Here is a 14,804-nt window from a genome sequence, read left to right as displayed (position 1 = left end):
CTGGTAGCTTATATAGCCTACCTTATATTTTAATTGACACCTTGTGATTATTGGGATTATTTCATCGGTAAGAAGGAACAGATGAGCTTTTTGTGGTCCATTTTCTGAAAACTGTAGTTTCACCACGGCAGACAACGCAATCACCTTTTCCCTCAGTCCTTTATGAATTCTCCTCACACCTTTCCTTAACCCTGGGATGTTTTCACAGGGTTAACGAAAAGTCGCTAGTGAAAGTAGATAGGGGGGATAATCTGAATGCACCCCATGTCTCGTGACTGTGGGGGGAAACCGGAGCACCAGGAGGGAACAAGTACAAGGACAGAACAGGAACCTTGAACCAGAAACCTCCTCGTTGTGAGGCAGCATTGCTAACCACTGCACCCCCGTGCAAACTTTAACCTGTGAGGCAAAAAAGTTCAACAGTGTTTACGGATGACATTTTTTTTAAAGAATTTTCTTTTGGGATTTCAGTGTGAGTGTGCGCCCATTAAACACAGCCTGCAGTCTTTGTGGCTGTCCTGAGTTAAAGTCTGACCCTCAACATTTTCTGCACTTCTCATTCTCTCACTCTTCCCTGTACTATCCATATTAAGGCATAACATTATAATCTACAACACACGTTTTATTTTGTTTGCAAACTCTAAAGAGTCCTTCAAATAAATGATTGTTGATGCAGCTGAAGAGATTCTTTAAAGAACATTTACAAAGTATGAAACCTCAAACATGTTAAAGACATCTCACGATGTTATGTGGGAAAAAAACCCTCACAAACCTCATGAAGAATTAGTGGGGAAAAAACGAGCAAATCAAATCCTCACTTAGAGTCTTTTTGGAAAGAAACTTAGTGTGCTGATAGTCGAGGCTTCATGCAAAACATAGCGTTCTGCAGCACATGATCCAACATGTTAGAGTGCTCTACAAATATAATATAGCTGTGATTTTATCATAAGCAAGAGGAGATCTTTTTTATGACTTTGTCCCAACATTTAATGTTTGTGGTAAGAGTGATTACTGGGAGGAGACTAAGTATTCAGACCATGTGTACAAGTCTGCATTTGGCAGCCTATTTCAGATGGATTTATCTTCCCTTCAGTTGTTTGCTTTTATTGTTTCAAAAGCGTGTCACTAGTAGAGAAACAAATACAACCTCCAGGCAAGTGAGCTGCCGTCTGAAAAAGGAACGTTTTGACAGCGATATGGATCGCACAATTATGTCTAGTAACTTAAGAAATGATGGAGTTTTCTATAAGCTGTTATAATGTCAGAGGCATATCCTCCCAATATCCAAATAAAAAAAAAAAAACAGAAATGTATAAACATGAGGATTTTTGATAGTCAGTCCCACAATACAACCTGATGAAGCCTGTCTTCAAATCATCAATGAATGTATCGTGTGTGTTTATCACATCATGCTGCTAGTGGGAGACAGTGGAGTCCCTTGCACAAGCCAGTGATTATTTGTGGTCATGTTTTTTTCTCCTCTGACGTGATCCTCCAACCCCCACAGCTACCCAGCTGGCAGCTCAGACCTCCATGACCCAGTCACCTTTGACCTCAGCCGGGCAGAGCCTCATGAGCAAGCTGCAGGGTCCATGAAGCACACAACGCAAAGAATCAGGAAGGTTTCCAGCTAAATGGATTAGTAGTGGAGCCATAATGAAATACAAACATACAGTCAGAGCAAATCCCCGACCTTAAGCACATTAGGGCTGTAAAGCCTGGACATCCTTTTTTTTTTTTTCATCCCTCATAGCAGCAGCAGACTTTGGCTGGTAACAAACACAGCCAGCAGAAATCGGTTTCATATAAAGATGACAAGAGAAGTAATAAACTTCATTATAAAATGACACTTTCAAGTATCATCAACCATATGATCTACTTCTTTTTAGAAGTTTCAAAGAGCCAGGAAACTTTCCGATCCAAAGGAGAAGAGAGGAGAGAGACACAAAGATAGAAGAGGGGATCAATTAGAAGTCCCTCAGATCATCTTCTTGTCAACCCTGAGACAGATAAACAGACAGCTGCCTACTATAGATTAATTACTCACAGCAGCACTCATTAATCTGAGGCCCGTCACAGAAACCTCTCCACCATCTTTATTCATCCTCACTTTGCACTCCACTTTCAGCTCGATAGCACATTTTCCTGATGTCTGTTCGACGATCTTTTCAAACACACGTTCGATCTGTAGGCTATACAGCGATTTTCAAGGTCACTATCAGACTAAGGATAAAGGTATCTTATGATATGACTGGAGGGATAGGTTACAAATATATGCCTATATCATAATTTATTAATTTAAAAAAACTGCTACGTAAGCACCAAAAGCTAAGCTTTTGTTGGCTATCATTTCTATCTCTGAAGAATTTGTATTAACTTGTTGATTCTTAAATAGCACAGCTAATAATATTTAAACAACACGAAGGCATTAACATGAGAAGTACAAGCCACAGTGAATCTCAACATGAACTTCATTAATTACAAACGATTTTTCCACTTGTGATATTTAAATATATATATATATATATATATAAAATAAAAAGACAGAAAATATAGGGGAAATCAAATTCCTGATTTCTATGACATCATTTACAATGCTGCAATTATTCAAGCTGTGAATAATCTCATGTTATCCATATTGATTTGTGCTGGATGACTTGAAAAACTGTCTGTTGCAGTTTGCTCTGTGGCCACATGAGGATACTGCAGGTCCAGTCTTTAAAAATAACCTCACACCAAACGTAAAGTAGCATCTCCAGAGTGAGAAACAAAGAATGATATCATATCTACAGAGACCATGTTATGACACTTTGAGATGCTAGCTTGTCAACAGTGATCATGCAGGTGTTCAAATGCTGTGGTCCAATTTAATAAGGATGCACATTTTCAATTCATAGTTATAGAGAGAAAAAAGAGAGCATCATTATCCTTTTATAAGCAGGGCACAAAGTCTTCATGTGTCAGATGATAAAAAAGGGCAGCATTCTCATTAAGAGAGCGCAACACTTCTCATCTATTACAACTAAGTTTATTAATATGACACTCCAGTCATCTCAAATCAGTTTTTCTTCAAACAATCGTTCTCTGTTTAAAATTCACAGCCGATATGTTCTTCCAAAAAAGAAAAAAAAAAAAACCCACATTCAGACACTGAACGATGGTTGTTCGCCAGGACATTTTGAGCCGCCCTGGCAAAGTATGGCGCTCGCAGTCGAAAGCCAAAATTCCCCCACCGACTGCGGCTCCCGAAGGCTCCATGAGAGGTGATTTGCAGAGTGTGACTGTGAATGGCAGCCGCTTTAGAGGAGACAAAGTGGGGAAAGTGAAGGAGGAGGAGGAGGAGGAGCAGAGTAGAGGAAGGAATGAGAGAGGTCTAAATCAATGCCATCTACTTCAGCTCAGTGCCAAGAAAGACAGATGCTCTCTCTGTCTGGTTGTGTGCGCGTGGAGTGCACACCCGCACAGACGCACATCAATCAGGAGTCATTTTTCCTTCAAGTCTATTTCTGCTTTGACCAATTTATTCCTTTATCAACATAAGAGGGAATGTAATAGACACTGAAGATTAAACTCACATTGATCACAACATCCAACTTTCTTCCGTCCACCAAGAAGCTGAATGAATGCAGCAGTCACTGTGTACGATGGGCAAGACCACAAATGCACTTTGGCAGATTTGGAGCAAAGAAATACTATATATGACTGTGTGTCTGTGAACTGTAATGGAGGAGAAACTCTCATTCCACGTTCCTTTAAAACATCTGTACAGAAGGTAGAATATCAGAAAGGATTTTAGAACTTTTAAGAAGAGAAGACGTTAGAGATTCTGGTCTTGCTCCACATCTAAGCACTTGTCTAGACCTCATTCATTCTCAGTCCAGGCACTTCACAACCTTGGAACACTCCCAGTATGATTAAAGCCCGGCTTCACTAAAATGCCTCCTCAAATTAGCAGCTCTCTGCGTGCACATGTCAAAACCATAATAGCACACTTCCCTTTTCAATAAAGACACAAGGTTTGCATTTCTGACCCTGGAGCAAGGACTGGGTGACCCTGTTCAATCAGAAACACTATCTCTCTGAGCTCCATTTCCATATGTATACATACAGCAAACCAAGCAAAGCTACAAAAATAACTCTGTCGTGCACAAACCTGTCCTCTCTGTGGAAACATGAGCAAACAACCAGCACTCTGTACAGCTATAATTTATGGCGTGTCAAAGTTTAGTGTTAAAAATGCAACAAAAATAGAAGCAGTTTTTGAAAACGGTGAACAATGTGACCTTTTAAAACGCTGCAGTGTCAGCAAAACATGACAAATGCTTCATGGAGCAGATCCCTGCTGCAACATCACTGTTTAGTCTTGTATGTTTTTCAGTCAGTGCTGGCAGTGAGAGGAGACCTGTTGCACACTCAAATCTGCATCGCCAGCATACCAGCATGCGGTCTTGGCTCTTTAGAAAGAGAAACAGTCGAACACCCCACCTGTAACTGTTTATGAACAGTCTGTGGCTGAGGTTGAAACACCAACGCCTCCTCAGTCTTTTCCTGCAGCTCCAGCCTCATCTGCTTCAGCTTCCCTGTCTCTTTCAGCATTCCCTCAGCCGTTCTGCTGCTCACTACGGCCACGGTCTGTGCCGCTCCTCGCCCACCTGCCATGACAAGTTGACTCTGGCCCTGCTGCAGCTGAACTCAGCCCGGACCGACTGGAAGTCTGGCACTAGCTCACTCCAATGATCGAGTTTCTGCCTCAGTCACCTGCCAAAGAGCTGGTGGGGGGGGGGGGGGGGGGGGGGGCTGCTGCTCTCAATGACCCACTGACATTTTCAGTAGTGTTGTACCAGTTATCACCCTTCATGTCATGCCCATTGTCACATGCCTTTTAATGTTGCCAGTGCACTGTTACACATACTGTGTCAGCTCTTCTCTTCTGAATGAATTAAGTAGAAATCCAAAAGTTGTGTTTTGAAGTGACAAAAAAACACAATTCTTGTTTCTTCAAGGGGCTCAAACTAATCATAAAAAAACTACATTTTAAAAGTCCCCTAACAGTATTTTGTTAAAACATTAGAGATAACTTCCAATCCATTAGAACTTTAAGTATACTTCTGTTATCTTAACTCAGTCTTTCCTGCAACCTTTCTTTCCTGTCGAAGTGTCTCAGCCACAATGGTCGTGTTCCTTTTACTCTCATTCTGTTGAACATTTACCGTGAAATAAACCCACTTCTAAAGATGATCTTATCATTGATATTTATAACAGCATTTCCTTCAGTCTATACGATATTCTCAATACAATGAATTATAATTTCAACTTCCAAAGACAAATGTAATCACTTTTGTAATTGACGTACGGTATATTTGGTTTTTAATTTCAGATAATTTAAAGTTAGTCTTACTTTAGTCTGGATATCTGCCATATAAAACCCTGTGGAATACACTCAACGTATTTAAATTACAGCTACAGGCAATGTACGTTACAAATCAGAGTGCATTCGGTTGCTTTCTTCTCTCTGTGTGATGTAATATTCTCAGGGCTGCTTTATAATGGCTTTGACAGCACAGGGATGTTCAGCTACCTAAAATATCATCGAGCTCTCTCCACCTACACTCCTTACAGCACATGTAACCCACTGCTCAATGCAAGAAGTTTAGGCATACACTCTGGAGGCTTTCAGCAGGCACATTGGGTAATGTATGAAATGAACAACACAAGAAGAGGAAGAAAAGGCAGGCTGCAGAGAAGAAGACATCCAAATGTAAATGTGATTCCTTCCTTATAATCTCAGTGTTTGTTTCATGGTGTTAGATTTTACCATCAAGTCTTAATCACGAAACATATAGTCATGCACATATCTCAAAGACCTGCTTCGGCTTTGAACCAAAGACCAAGTTGAAACATAAACAAGTGATGCCCACAACATGCCGTACGATCACTCTGCACATGCTTCCTTTTCTAAAGAATCTGCAGCAGACACACCAAACAACCTCCTGACTGAAACATTGTCTTAGAACAGACGTCATCCTTACAACCACCTTCTTTGACCTTCACATAAAAAGATGTTACTTTGAACAAGTAACCTTCAGTGCATTGTAGTATTCAAGTATTCAAATCCCTACTGTATAAGTCCCCATTTTTATTAGGATACAACTGCAAATTAAAATGGATTTTATTTTGGTTGATTGTAAAGCTCCAAAACAGGAAACAAAGCATGTTTTATATTCTCTTGTTTGTTAATCAACCAGTAAATGACCTACAGTAGTAAGTGTATTTATATTTCAGGTTGTGAAACTTTGTGTAATGTGTCCTTTGGCGGTGAATATGCCAGGTACTTTAAATGCACACAGCCTGCTTTAATAGTACACATTCTTTGAAGGCAGCTGTAACAAAATGGTACAAACAAGATAAACATTGAAGACAGAATGATAGATAGTATCTATCTATCTATCTATCTATCTATCTATCTATCTATCTATCTATCTATCTATCTATCTATCTATCTATCTATCTATCTATCTATCTATCTATCTATTTGCCTATGGGAGTTTTGCATTGGATTTTGGATCATTGCAGAAAATAAGCTCTGTGGTAAACACATGTTTCTGATGTGTGGCTGTTTAGTTCAGCTGAATAATCTTCACAAATGAACATAATTTTTATGATGTTTGAAGCGTTAATGCAGCCGACAGAAGTAAAAAGCTAACGCTGTGCTATAGTGAATTACACCACGGTCAGTTGATTTTGACATTACTACAGTCATTCTTCATCGATGTAATAAGCGGTTTTAATAATCTAGTGAAACTGCAGCTTATTACATTTTTATTAACTTAATATTTGTAAGAGCACTGAAAAACATGACTAGAGGCTGTAGGGCGTACTAGTAAGAGAGTTCCTGGTACGATGACGCTGAATGTCCCGACAACCACTGTAGTCTCATTTAGCCACAAGTTAGCAATCGCCGTCTTAAGGATGTTCAGACTCCCAAATGGTACTTTATTTCAGGCTTCTAACCACAATCCCATTCAAACTCCCCAGTGAGTTTAAGAGGATAGACCCCATGGGGGGGGGGGGCATAGATTACTTTCGGGTTTTAGGGCTCATCCTGTAGCGCCCTATTTTGGGGAATATTTTTTTCTTCTCTCATTGGCTTTTATGAAGACTTGAAACATGGATCAAGAAAATAATTGTAATGTATTTCTTATAAAACGTGTTTTAAAGTAGAAATAAAATGAAGCTCAGTGGAAATTCAATCAGAAAGACTGACATTGACATATACTTTCTCAGATTTAACTCTCTCTCTCTCCCTTTTTTAAAATTTTAAATAATAATAATACATTTATTTATGGGCACCTTTAAAAACCCAAGGACACTTTACAAGCAAGGTTTAAAATAAAAAATATAAAACATAAAACTGAGAAGTTTTCATTAAATTAAACGTTATTAAAAATCAATCACATTTCTCCACGACCTCGATAAATCAATCATCTCATTGCTGTCATAGTTTCAAAAGGTTACTCTTTGGTGCTGTCACATGTTATTTAAAACCAAATTGGTATGACCTGGTATGGTATGTCCTCATTCCTTTTAGCACCCTGAAAGGCGCAACTCTCACCCTGTGACTCATATCCATCAGGATCGTCAGCCTGCACCCCAGCCACACCAGCAGTGTCAAGTAGCCATCAGGGGGGATATTCTTAGTAAAAAAGGAATCGATTTCCTTTTGATCAATACATCATACATTATTTTTGTATCATGGGTATGAGTTACTTATCACTTTTTCAGTCTCCTCTATTGACTGATGATGCCGTCATTTACTTTGGCATCTCAGCTGCTGCTGGAGAAGATCTCAACATATTTATTTAACAACATGCTCTCCAGGTCCTGTGCTGTTCGCCAAGGGGTTTCACAGGGGTCTGTATTGGGTCCTTTATTGTTTTTGCCGTAAATGTTGCCACTGGATCAGATGTTGTTTGGGATTGCGTTCCACTGTTATGAAGATGATTTGCAGCTGTATATGCCAGTAGCCTTAGGAAGAGGGTCTGATACAGCTAAATATGAAGCCTGTTTATTGGCTTTTAGGAGCTGGGGATTAACACCTTTCTTAACTCAGCTAAAAAAGACATCATCATTATCAGACCTTCAAGACTGAAGCATGTGTTCAACCATTTTAATTAGTCTCGAGATGACTGTGTTATTTATTGCAGAGACAGACTTAAGCACTTTCGTTTGATCTACATATAAAGGAGGTGACAAGAGAAGCCTTTTTTCATCTCAGGAACATCTCCAAGATCAATCCTGTCGTTTAAGGATTTTGATCTCCTTGTTAGATTACTGTCACGTATGCCAAAAAGAAGTTTTCAGGGTCTGCAGATGGTTCAGGATTCAACAGCTTGTGTTCTAAGTGGAGCGTGAAATGACCTCCAGGTGAGAGCTGACTTTAAGGTAATGCTGCAAACTTATAAAATTGGAAATGTCAATGCATCAGCATATCTGAGCGACCTGGTGACCCTGTGAGGGCCTGCACGGACTCTGTGTTCCCACGGGACTGGTCTTGTTAGTGCCCCTTAATAAAAAAGAAGACTTTTTCATTCATTTTAATTTTCCTCTGTGCTCAGCTTTGTGGAACAGTTTACCTCTGGACATCAGCCAAGCATGTTCTGTTGAAGTGTTGAAAGCAAAGCTAAAGACCCACTTGTTCATTTTTGCGTGTGAGTGGTCTGTATTTTTTTTTTTTACATCTTTTTAACTGTATTTAAATTGTCTGTTTCATAAGCTATGTATAACACTGATAAAAAGTGTTATATAAATCAATTTATTATTATTATCATTATGACGGTTAGTGAACAGTTTTACCGATTAGTATGTAATTCTGATTAGAGAATATCTTTGTTTTTTTTTGTAGCTTGTTAAAGCCCAAGATGCTAAATTATTCAAATAAAATAGGCAGAGGCAAGTTGAACCCTTTAAAGGTAGGTAAAAAAAAGAGCTTATTAGAGGGAGGAAATAAAGTTCTTATGCAATACTGATTAAAGAATCAGCTGCCAATAAACTCTTTCCTTTTACATGAGTGTGGCCTTTCCTACAAGGCTATTATTTATCTCATTTACAAGCACCCAGTCATCTAATTCTGGCTCCCGGCAGAGGAAACATGAACACACATACCATATTAGCCAGCACGCACTAACACATGCAAGCCAACTTTTTCGCACTCACAGACAAACACACACACTCACACAAACAAACACCATCATGGTAAATTACCTCCACAGCTCCATAGGAGTCGGCAATTTGAGAGTGTCAAAGTCAAGGTGCAACATGAGAGCGCCATTAATAATAGCCACGGCACTGGCCCTGCTGCTGCCAATGAATGCAACACATTAACACACATGTAATCTCCAGTCACGTGTGCACAATTCAACCATCAACACGTCAACATCAACATCAACAGATGCAACATAAAAACACTGCTTTGTGCAGCTACAGTGCACGAAGCAATGTGTGGTGCAACTCGTGCACCCCACACACACACACACAGACACACAGACACACACACACACACACACACACACACACACACACACACACACACACACACACACGCAAGCATACAGAGTGCAAAAGAAACTTTAAGAGCACAATGTCTAAAACATGGAAATGCTGTTAGGGCATGGTGTCAGCCTATACTACTGGATTAGCATGTGTGCTGACTGAGGGCTGCTGGTGGAGAAGGGGAAGGGGGGGTGGGGGGAGCGAGGGGGAGAAAAAGAGATGAGAGTCAAGGCTTTGAGCAATACTAATGCTCAGCTGAGATGAGCGCACTGACAACAAAGCTACAAGCCTCGTGAATAAACGATGAGCGCACGAGCCAGAGGGCAGAGGTAGTAGTTATTTCAGCATGAAAGCCACGTCGACCTCTCACTTTTCAACCTACGGACATACACACACACACACACACACACACACACACACACACACACACAACATTGACCTTCTACTGTACTCTGTCCCTCTTCACTGTTTGTTGAGGACGGAACTGGTGGTCTGCCAGACTTGAGGATGCTGCATTCTCTGCCCTGCCCTTCCCTGCACTCCACACACACACACACACACACACACACACACACACACACACACACACACACACACACACACACACACACACACACACACACACACACACACACACACACACACACACACACACACAAATACTGTGTCTGAAGACAGACGTCTGTCATTCAAGTGTCATGGCTACCAGGGGTAGGAATATATCAGTCCATGGCTTGGACACTATAAATAACCCCAGCCCACCTTTGGAGTCAGAGTCACACACACACACCAATGCACTTGCACACAGGGACACAAACATACATACACACACACACACACACAGGCACACACACATTGTACATACAAACACACACACACACGTCTGATAGATACTCTTATTTATTTTTATCAACTTACAGATATAGACTAAAATCATGTCCTACATTTTCAGTCTTACTAGTTTAGAGCAAAAAAAGATGGCTTCCTTCATTTGCCTCCTCAAACTAGAAAACTCACACACGAGTAGCACACAAATGCCCTTGTTGGTATTCTCTGCCTGCACACTGACACGAGTGAGTGCAATGCATAATCCTTTGGATTTGACGTGGGAGTGAAGTGACCGAAGAAACTTCAGAGTAACATCGAACTTTCCACTGAGACTCTGATCAGATTTTTGATTTGAATAGAAGACTCAAAGTAGAGCTGCATTCACACAGGATTTCTTTTCCCTCTGGGGGAGGCTGGGGAATTCTACATTCACAAGCTCATCAATGATTTTAATTCAGTCAGGAAGTTAAATGTCTGTTATTCCCTTTCCCTACACCAGTAGCAAATTTCAGTCTTCAGTCAATTCAGACAGCATGTTGTTCCTCTGTTTGTTATTACATTACCGATACTTCAATTCAGCAAAATGGTCACTTGGTTATTCCTTTGAATAAAATATACAACCTCATATTTAGCACTGCTAAAAAGTTCCCTCAAACTGTGACTTTAGTTTAGGAGCATAACATACATTTTATTATCTATCTCTCTTTATTATCTTAGTTCATTTCAAGGGTGTTTGCACATTGTAGGGTGGTGTCACATTGTTACTTTTGTTCGTGCTCAAGCTGCTTAAATAGCTGGAGAAAACTTCAGGAAAAATCTGAATTTCACTGTCAAAACTTGCTTTGAACCTGCAACTCAAAACCCCAAATCCTGTTTTGTCCTTTTTCATTAACAAATGGCCTTTTAAATCTTCAACAATCAGGCGCGAGGATATGTAACAAGATACATGGTCTATGATGGAATTTATTTTTGCCATTAAGTAGGATAATAAGATGTATTGGATGCAAGTTCCAAAGGCCTGTATACTTCACAAATACTTAATGAACAGATGCGCTGAATCTCTGCATAAACACAGTACAAAAGAATAAAATGCTCTACGAATGAATCCAGTTATAACCCCACCTTTGACTTTTTGTCTTTTTTGTCTTGGAACAATCTTTTTGGGGTTTGGGTTAGAAAATTCAGTATTACAATTATCTTCCTTGTACATTGCCAAACTGGCACTATGACACTAAACGGTATAATATTGTATTCCTTGACTCTTAATAATAATCTCTAATATCTTAGCATGATTGCTTACAAGACTGAAGATGTTTTACATTTATAGGTGTTTATCGACATATTTCTATATGTGTATTTGTGTGGTTAGTAGATGTTAAAAAAGAGAGATGCACCTCTGAACGTGTGCAGGCATGATGTAGAGAAGAGGAGAGACCCGCTGGATTCAGATCACGACGTGGACTGTAAAAAGGTTTCTGCTAACACATGCAAACCCTTTATGACCCGTTTCTACAAAGTGAAGGGCTTACGGCAGAGCAAAATCAGCTGTCATGGCAACATGCACTTCACATCTCAGCACCCATCATCATCATCATCATCAACATAACCATGATTATCGCCATCATTATCAATGGCGCTCCATAGCAAGAGGGAGAAATAAGGAAACATGCTGCTACGGTTAGTCTCCTCATTTCTGGGAGAACATGCGAATGGAAGAAGAGGAGAGTGGAGATGAGCCTAAGAAAGAAGACTTTGGCAGAGAAATGTAGTTATGTCATGTGTGTGAAGTCATTCTCAGTGTTCCTCCCTGTTCCTGCTGACACACCACCTCCACCTGAATGCATGGAAGCAGGCAACGGAGAGGAGATGTGGAAACAAAACAGCGGAGTTGACTGACCAAAGAAAAATCAAAAGGAAGGGGGTGTTAAAAACAGAAGGGAAGAAAAAGTCATACTTTGGGCAACGGCGTTTCGGATGACCGGACTTTCTTGGGAGATATCTGTGAAGAGAGCAAGAGAATTAATTTCTTGTTTCCCCCTCTTCAGAGATATCTCCTGCGGCATATTGCTGTTCTCTGCTACTTGTGTGAATGTCTGAACATGTGTGTGTGTGTGTGTGTGTGTGTGTGTCATGAGATCTAAATGTGACAAAAAAAAAGTGAGCCTTATGATTAATGCTCACAATACTACTTTTATTCTGAAGTGCAACAAAGTGCTGCAGCGATGTCAACGTTCAACACAAAAGGTGAGAAAACAGTTGTCATTTGTGTGAGTGTTCTTTAAGTGTCATCAAAGTAAAAAAAAAAAACAGAGAGCGCATGTGTTGTAACACACACTAGATAAAACTGAAGGGCAGTGGGTCACACATGTAGTATGATGGGACCACAGACAGTAAAATGAAAGAGAAAAAAAAAAAACATTGCCCTTGAAAAGACCCCACGAGGCCCCATTAAAACCTCAAATACCTCCAGTGTGGAAGAGAAGGGCCTAACGTGTAACATGTGTTCTGCTACGACCCAGAGAAAGGTGCAGAGAAGAATTGAGGAGCGTTTCGCCTCACAGTTTGGTGTGTATGAATCAGTCACAGACCTTTTTCAGTTAACTCAATGTGTTCAGGTGTGATTATGTTGAGAGGAACTGATGAACAACAACACATCAGAGGAGACACTCAGAAGGTTGGGAGACAAGAGGAGACAAACAATCACAGTCACAGAAGGGGTCAGAATGACAAAGAAATACTAGTTTGCAGTGTTTTTTTTTTCTTTTCATGAGATAAGTTAAATAAAGTTCTGTCTTCTTTGAAGCTGCATTAAGCAATTTTTTGACCAGCAGGGGGCAGACAGATGATAAATTTAACAAACATCAAAGCTGGACCAGTATTGGTCCTTTTAAGTCATGTTCACTATCAATAATAATTTTAGTAACTCAATCAGTGAAAACATGGGGAAATGATGACCAACAAGTCCTCACATCCTTATATTTGATTTGCACACCGGAAACACATCAGAACAACATTCTAAACACACAGTATGATGACACATGGTGATACAATGACAGTAGGGATGTAACGATTCATTCAACTCACGATGCCATTCACAATACTGAGTCCACGATACGATTCTCTCACGATTTATTTGAAGAGAATCTGGAGGTGATTGGAGCGTCTCATTGTGCTGTCGATTAAATGCTGCAGCATGTTGGTGGTGCTGTTTGTGAAGTCTTGTTGTAAAATGTGCTTTTAGTTTTTTTTTATAACGCCTGCTTATCACAATCAACCTCCTCTGCTCTACAGCTGCTGACGCTTCACAATACAACAGCGATTCATTTTGGCACCTTTGAATCGATTTTGAACTGCCTCATGATTAATCTTTACTGTACATCCTTCAATGACAGTGTTACTTGTGTGTCAAAAAATGGCTTAATGCAGGTTTAAAGCAAAAAAAAATAATAATTATAACATTTTAGAATTAATGTCTTTGGCAAATGCAGTTGGAATCGTGTGAAGTGGCCAGATGGGACCGGAGAATTATCTACAACAGTTTAGACAACACAGTGTAACAAGTAGAGGATGGAGCGGTGAGATACAGTGAAGAAAAGAACAGATATGCAAAGTGAGAAGATCAAGAACAAAAGACTTTTATAACAGTGTTGGAGGAGAAAATAATTCAGATATGAAGATAAAGAGAGAGTCACAACAATGCAAGAAAGGCAATAAGACTTTTTCCCCATATCAACGCCCTCTGTCCATTCACACTCTACCTTCATTGGTGCCAGCTGGATGGGGGTGATGTAGGAGGGGTCCACCATGGGTTTAGGTCTGTTGGCAGTGTCCGCCAGGAGGCTCTGCCATTGCTGTGGAAGCCCCGTGAACTTCTGCTCCCGCGGGTCGAAGCCTGTGTGGACCCGGTGCTCAAAGTTAGACGGAGCTGAGATCTCCAGCCGTTTCTTCTTTTTCCCAAACATGCTGGAAAACCCTGGCAAACCTGGAGAAACAAAGGAAACACATCAGGAATAATGACTTCATTAATCAATTACACTCCCTGTAACCTTAAGTATTCGATCAAAAGTCTTATTATTAAATGCAGAGGCTTCCTTTCAGAGATTTTCCTTAATTCTTCCTCTATCAGCGCTCCTGTTTTCATCACCACGAAAGTGGTGTCATTGGATTGGGGAAGTACATGCTGCATTGAACCAGGACTTTTCCTCTAACAATACTGTATACTGTACATTGCTGTACACATTTTGTTGCACACATCAGAGCTCAAGCAAATGCTTATCAAAGTTTTGACATTTAATTAGCATGATTTTTTCAAGGCTACTTAAAGATGCCATTTCTTAAAGAGAAAAAATGTCAAGCACAACCTTTATTAAGCCTTACTGAATGTCATTACAGACAGTGTGAATGTCATTACAGACAGTGTGAATGTC

General features: G+C 40.1%; 1 protein-coding gene across 3 annotated transcripts in view; it reads right to left on the bottom strand.

The window, feature by feature from the left end:
* The window catches only part of pak5 (p21 protein (Cdc42/Rac)-activated kinase 5), a 47,133-nt gene that overhangs the window by 26,143 nt on the left and 6,186 nt on the right, over nt 1-14,804 (bottom strand). Inside the window, exons 2-3 of one of the 3 annotated variants that reach the window (XM_079354521.1) lie at nt 14,136-14,359; nt 12,332-12,376 (exon numbers count right to left, since the gene is read on the bottom strand). In XM_079354521.1, coding sequence (XP_079210647.1) covers nt 12,332-12,376; nt 14,136-14,359 — 269 coding nt within the window. Of the gene's footprint in view, nt 1-4,485; nt 4,720-12,331; nt 12,377-14,135; nt 14,360-14,804 lie in introns of those variants that run through there. The other 2 variants (XM_079354522.1, XM_079354523.1) reach the window with 2 other exon arrangements.

This window comes from Symphodus melops (genome assembly GCF_947650265.1).
Source record: "Symphodus melops genome assembly, chromosome: 1".
NCBI classification, from domain to species: Eukaryota; Metazoa; Chordata; class Actinopteri; order Labriformes; family Labridae; genus Symphodus; species Symphodus melops.
This window is presented reverse-complemented; position numbering and strand designations above follow the sequence as displayed.